Source organism: Scyliorhinus torazame, chromosome 5, assembly GCF_047496885.1.
Source record: "Scyliorhinus torazame isolate Kashiwa2021f chromosome 5, sScyTor2.1, whole genome shotgun sequence".
Taxonomy (NCBI): Eukaryota; Metazoa; Chordata; class Chondrichthyes; order Carcharhiniformes; family Scyliorhinidae; genus Scyliorhinus; species Scyliorhinus torazame.
The window spans coordinates 86301796-86308294 of NC_092711.1; the positions used below are offsets into that span (position 1 = coordinate 86301796).

The window sequence follows — 6499 nt, forward strand, 5'->3', positions numbered from 1 at the left end:
CGAAAGGTTTTATATGGGGAGGTGATAGCGTAGTGATATTGTCCTCCAACTAGACCAGTAATCCACAGGCCCATGGTCATGTTTTGGGAAATTTCAAGCAAATGTATTTGAAGCTTTGGAGGATAATCAAATGTTCATTTTAAAAAGCGAGCTATAAAACAGTCAGGGTGGCCCTGGGTTTCGACCACACGAGCTGTCGAGAAATAAACTAAACATGAACAAAATTTCAGTTGTGCCTCCCGAATAATCCCCCCAAACTCTTGCCATTGCTGTTCCACTGTCTTCCATGCTAGGCTACCCTTCCAATCAACTCTGGCCAGCTCCTCTCTCATGTCTTTGTAGTTACCTTTATTCAATTGTAGTACCGTTACACCTGATTCCAGCTTCTCCCTCTCAAACTGCAGGGTAAATTCTATCATATTGTGGTCACTGCCCCCTAAGGGTTCCTTCACCTTAAGTTCCCTAATCAGGTCTGCCTCATTACACATCACCAAATCCAGAATTGCTTGTTCCCCAGTGGGCTCTACCACAAGTTGCTCCAAAAATTCCCTTTCTTGGGATCTGCTAACAACCTGATTTTCCCAGTCCACCTGCATGTTGAAGTCCCCCATGATTATTATGGTATTGCCAATACAGTTGCAGGAACCCACTTCTCGCTGGTAGTACAGCTGTGCACAAATACTTGCTCTCCTTGTACAATCGAGTGCCTTTTGGGATTACCTTCTCTTCAGGTTTGTGACTGCTGATTGTGTTCCACTATCTCAGACGTCTCGGGGGACATGTTGATCAGATGTCGTTCTCAGCTTCCTCTTCAGTAGTAGTAAAGCTGGGGAACTCTGAGTGGTCGTGTGTGTGGTGTTGCGAGACGTCACCAAAAACTGTTTAGACGGCAATTTAATGAACCTTGGTCCTTGAAGGTTTTCAGTGCATCTTCAAGGACTGGACAAACCAATTGCAGGGATTTTTGGTTTTCATTGCTGAGCACAACATCGAGGGCCGAAGGGCCTGTTCTGTGCTGTACTGTTCTATAAAACTAAGGAGCAAACACTGTTATTTGGATTTGGGATCATTTTGAAATGAGAAAACATCAGGCACTTTATAATGGGTCAAAATGGAGAAGAAACTAATAAAATCTGCGAATGCCTGGAACCAAATGGGAATGTTTGATTTCTGTTTTACCCATGCTGCTGCCTTGTTCTGCATTACAAGCCAGCGGGTTGCCCACTGTACTAAACCAGTCCCAGATGTGCATGTTAGGTGGATTGGCTATGCTGAATTGGCCCTAGGTGGGATTACGGGGATAGTGTGGGATTTGGGCCGAGGTGTGATTCTCTTTCAGAGGGGTGGTGTAGACTCGATGGGCCGAATGGCCTCCTGTAGGATTCTATGATCCTCCTAACCCTGACCATAGATTAAATCATAAATTATGTAATTTACGACTTTCTGGATCAAATTATCCAGGAAACTTTCTCCTTCCCCAGTCTAATTTCTATAGTTCAGGCGACAGCTCAACAACTCTGAGCTGATATTCCTGGTGCTGCATTTACTGCAGATGCCATTGCTGTGAATCATATTGATGCCCACCAGTTTCTTCATGCTAAAGCTGTGACACATCACTTCAATTTAAGGTTTGACCTGGAAGTTGTACAAATTCTGAGTATTGGCATCATTTTCTATTTTTATTTCATATTTATTGTATCCGCAGTATTTTGCTTTTCTTTAACCATGGAACTTCATATATGCAAATAGATTTATTCAATTTTTCTACCTGTTAACACTTGAGCTTTGAAAGTCCAAAGCAATTAATATACAGTCACTGCTTCTTAGTGCGAAGGTGATGTTTTAATATTCTCTTTGTGAGAAAAGAGACACCTGTTCACATTGTCTGCTGAGGTTCAAATGAGTTGGCATCTGACCAACTCTGCTTTTAATCAAATCTAGGCTAGAACTATGGAGCAGATCCCATTCGCTCGGATGCTGTATCAGCTGACTTAATTGTTTTATATCTATCTCTGAAATCGTAATCGGCGATGGATGATTTTATATTGGACAATGGGGCTTGCCCATGGCGATGCGGTTACCCAGCATTCACCGAGAGGGTGACTATGCCCCAGCTTCAGTCCAGAAGACCATTGCGCAGGCGCAGTGTCTCTCTTACTGGAGTATGCGCAGTGTCTCTCTTACTGGAGTATGCGCAGTGCGGGTGTTGGAAGTGTTCGGATGGGATGTGCAGGAGCTGCAGGCAGAGATGAACTAATTAAGATAGCGGGTGAGTGAGGTTAAATGCAGCCGGCGTGTGAGGAGGGAGGCTTCATGAACACTTGGTGCAGGAATAGAAGGTTTCATAAACACCGGACGAAGGCCTCATCCGCAAATAAAAACATCGAGGCCCTTTGTTGGGACCGATGTTGCAGCCGCCATCTTTAGATAACAGCGAGCAATGCGGCCGCCATCTTTGTAGGGGGCAATGGGCAGCATAGCGCATGTGCTACGCCATCTTTATTTGGGGCATTTGCTATGAATTCCAGAAGTTAGTACCTGGCTTCCAATGTTTGTCTCTTGTTCGTTAAGTCGTAGAATCATTGAATGATTACATTACAGAAGATTCACCTGAGGAAGGTGCAGCGCTCCAAAAGCTAGTGATATCGAAACAAACCTGCTAGACTTTAACCTGGTGTTGTAAGACTTCTTACTATTACAGAAGAAGACTGCTTAGCCTTCCTGTTAGTGCCAGTTCTCTGCCAGAACAAAGCAGTTAGTCCCACTCCCCTGTGCTTTCACTCACAGGACCAGCTGCAAATATTCCTCATCCCGTTACCTGTGGAGAAGTTGATGACTGATCTTCTTGAACTGCTGCAGACGTTGCTCTCACAGTGTTGTTCGATAGGTAGTTACAGGTTATTCATGCAACAATGTTGAAGGAACAGCAATATTTGTCTCATACAATGTGTGTTTATATCGTATCATTCATGTCATGGAACATTCCAAGGTGTTTCATGGGAATTTTATAAAGCAACATTTGGCACAGAAGTATGTAGGGACACATGAGGACTGATTGTCAAAGGTTTGGCCAAGGATATAGAATTTACGGAATATTTTAAAGTAGGAAAGGAAGATAGAGGGGAGAGGATTAGGGAGGAAATTCCAGCGTTTATAGGCTTGGAAACTGGGGAATGGACACCAAGGATGGAGTGATTTCTTAAACTGGAGCCTTTGTAGGTCAGCGAGCACAGGGGCGGAACACGACTTGGTGTGACTAAGCACATAGGCAGCAAAGATTTTGATGACCTCCAGAATACAGGGAGGTTGAATGTGGGAGGCCGACTGGGAGTGCTTTAGGATTGTTAAATCTAGAGGTAATAAAAGAATGTGTGATGGTTTCAGCAGCAGAGTGGAATTGAGCAATTTAACTGAAGCAGAAATAGGTGGTCTTGGTGATGATGTGAATATCTGGTCGGAATCTCAGTTTGGGAATTGTTGTGAATAGTTTAGTTTGTCCTTAGAAAGTTCCCAGGGAGAAGAATGGGGTCATTGGCTCGGGAGTGTGGTTTATACTGGGAACTAAAGACAACAGCTTTGGTCTTCCCAATATTAAACTGGAGGAAATGTGTGCTCATGCAGTATTGGACATCAGACAGATCGGATGGTGTTTGACCTGATCGGGATCTTGGAGATGATGTTGTTCATATTCGCTTGCTAGACTGACCCTTCTATGTGGTGGATGTTGAGGGTTTGGGAGATTGTCAAATGGTGGTTCAGTTTAACATCTATAAAATATCTCTCCATTATACCCTGTCGTTCCCAACCACTTGTCTCTCTCCCACCTCTCAATCTTTTTCTCTCACATTTTTTCTCTCTCGTCACGTAGAATTGTCTATCCCAGAGGGTTGTGGATGCTCCATCATTGAATATACTTCAGGCTGAGATGGAGAGTTTTGATCTCTCAGGGGGTGAGGGGAGTTGAGGAGATGCAGAAAAGTGGAGTTAATAGACCAAAGCCATCTACGATCGTAGTAATTAACAGAGCAGACCCGATGGGCCGAATATTTTACTGCTGTTCCTATTTCTTATGATCCAATAGGGGTCCGAGTTTTGTGTAGGTCCAGACTGGGAGGCAGGTTCCCTTCCCTGAAGGACATTAATGAAACAGTTCGGTTTTTACAATAATCCAGCCATTTTCATGGTCATGTTTAGGTAGTGCTGGCCCCACAAATGACCAGATTGATTCAACTCAATTTCACAACCTGCCTTTGAATTTTTGTGGGCTCTCTCTCACTCCCTATTTTCTGTTTTAAGTCAATTTCACAGAGGATTAGAAGAAGAGGATTTGTGGGTGGAAAACTCAAACCAAACATCACATCAGGATCTGAATATCATCAGATGTTTTGAGAAATGTGTGGACTGTGTGGAGGAATTCGGGTCCCTGTCTCTGCTGGAAACTCATCGGTGCAGTAACAGAAGGGAGAGACCACTTCTCGTCCTGTGGGAAGGAATTCACTCGGTCATTCACCCTGCGAGTTCACACTGGAGAGAGACTTTTCAGATGCCCCAACTGCAAATCCTGTGGAAAGAGGTTAAATTCATCACCAGATCTCACTGCACACCAGCAAGTTCACACAGTGGAGAAACCATAAACCTGCTTCAAAGGTTCCTGGGAACTGATGTCCCATCAACGTGTTCACACTGATGAGAGACCGTTCAGGTGCTCTCACCGCGGGACTGGGTTCAGGCGATCGTCTGACCTCACTGTACATCAGCGAGTTCACACTGGAGAGAGACCGTTCAATTGCTCAAAGTGTGGGAAGAGATTCACTCGGTTATCCAGTCTGCAGACACACCAGCGAGTTCACACTGGGGAGAGGCCTTTCTCCTGCTCAGAGTGTGGGAAGGAATTCACTGAATCATCAGGACTGCTGCGACACCGGCGAGTTCACACAGGGGAGAGGCCATTCGCCTGCTCTGAATGTGGGAAAGGATTTACTCGGTCTCAGCACCTGCAGAGACACCAGCAGGTTCACACAGACACAAAACCGTTCAAATGCCCAGACTGTGAGAAGTGTTATAAAGGTTCCCTGGAGCTAATACGCCATCAACGTGTTCATACTGGGGAGAGACCTTTTAAATGTTCAGACTGTGGGAAGTGCTTTAAAAGTTCCTGGGAACTGATATCCCATCAACGTGTTCACACTGACGAGAGACCGTTCAGGTGCTCTGACTGTGGGACTGGGTTCAGGCGATCTTCTGAACTCACTGCACACCAGCGCGTTCACACTGGGGAGAAGCCGTTCACCTGCTCCAAGTGTGGGAAGAAATTCAAACACTCATTCATGCTGCTGACACACCAACGAGTTCACACTGGCGAGAGACCTTTTAAATGTCCAGACTGCGGCAAATGCTATAAAAGTGCTGGGAACCTGATGCTCCATCAGCGTTCTCACACCGACGAGAGGCCGTTCAGGTGCTCTGACTGTGGGACTGGGTTCAGACGAGCTTCTCAACTTACTGTTCACCAGCGGATTCACACTGGGGAGAGGCCATTCACCTGCACTGTGTGTGGGAAGGGATTTATTGATTCATCCACCCTGCAGAAACATAGGAGAGTCCACACTGGGGAGAGGCATTTCACCTGTTCCCAGTGTGGGAAGGGATTCACCCAGCCATCCACCCTGCTGAGTCACCAGCAAATTCACAAGTAGCCACAGTGACTGGATTTTGTTGTTAATCGCATCCAGGATTGAACCATGTTCATTGAATCTGTTTCTGCTGATGTTAATAAAGGCCAACCCGGATAGAATGATTAATTTTCTGTATAAAGGGGCAACACTGTGGTGCAGCGGTTAGCACTGCTGCCTCACGGCGCTGAGGTCCCAGGTTAGATCCTGGCTCTGGGTCACTGTCCGTGTGGAGTTTGCACCTTCTCCCCATGTTTGCGTGGGTTTCGCCCCCACAACCCAAAGATGTGCAGTGTAGGTGGATTGGCCTCGCTAAATTGCCCCTAAATTGGAAAAAATGAATTGGGTACACTAAATTTATATTTTAAAATATTTCTCTATGAATAATAAATCAGCTTTATTTTCAACACACAGTGTGCTGAATATTTTAGTAACTCTCATTTTTTTCAAAAATGTATTTATTCAAAGTTTTTCAATAAGTTTACAAAACTCTCCAAAAGGGAAAATAATACAAATAAAAAAGGGCAACATGCCAACCAAACAGAACAACTTAACCTCTAAACGATTAACACCCAACTCAAAACAAAATAGGGCAAGCGCCCCTTTCAAAAAGGAAAATAAATCAGCCCCCCACCAGCCCCCCTCCCGGTTTGCTGCTGCTGCTGACCTCCATCTAACGCTCCGCGAGAAAGTCGAGGAACGGTTGCCACCGCCTGGAGAACCACTGCAAAGACCCTCGCAAGGCAAACTTTATCTTCTCCAACCTAAGAAACCCCGCCATGTCATTGACCCAAGCCTCCACACTTGGGGGCTTCTCGTCCCTCCAC

At 45.3% G+C, this 6499-nt stretch overlaps 1 protein-coding gene across 2 annotated transcripts; it reads left to right on the forward strand.

The window, feature by feature from the left end:
- Nucleotides 1-2168: 2168 nt before the first annotated feature.
- On the forward strand, nt 2169-6091 carry LOC140418765 (uncharacterized). 2 transcript variants are annotated; one of them, XM_072502367.1, is made up of 2 exons: nt 2169-2269; nt 4297-6091. In XM_072502367.1, exon 2 carries the CDS (start codon nt 4662-4664, stop codon nt 5694-5696), a length of 1035 nt encoding a protein of 344 aa, XP_072358468.1. In that variant the 5' UTR covers nt 2169-2269; nt 4297-4661; the 3' UTR covers nt 5697-6091. The 2 variants fall into 2 exon arrangements, with proteins under 2 accessions (XP_072358468.1, XP_072358469.1); XM_072502368.1 differs by having other exon boundaries at nt 2188-2887.
- Nucleotides 6092-6499: the final 408 nt, after the last annotated feature.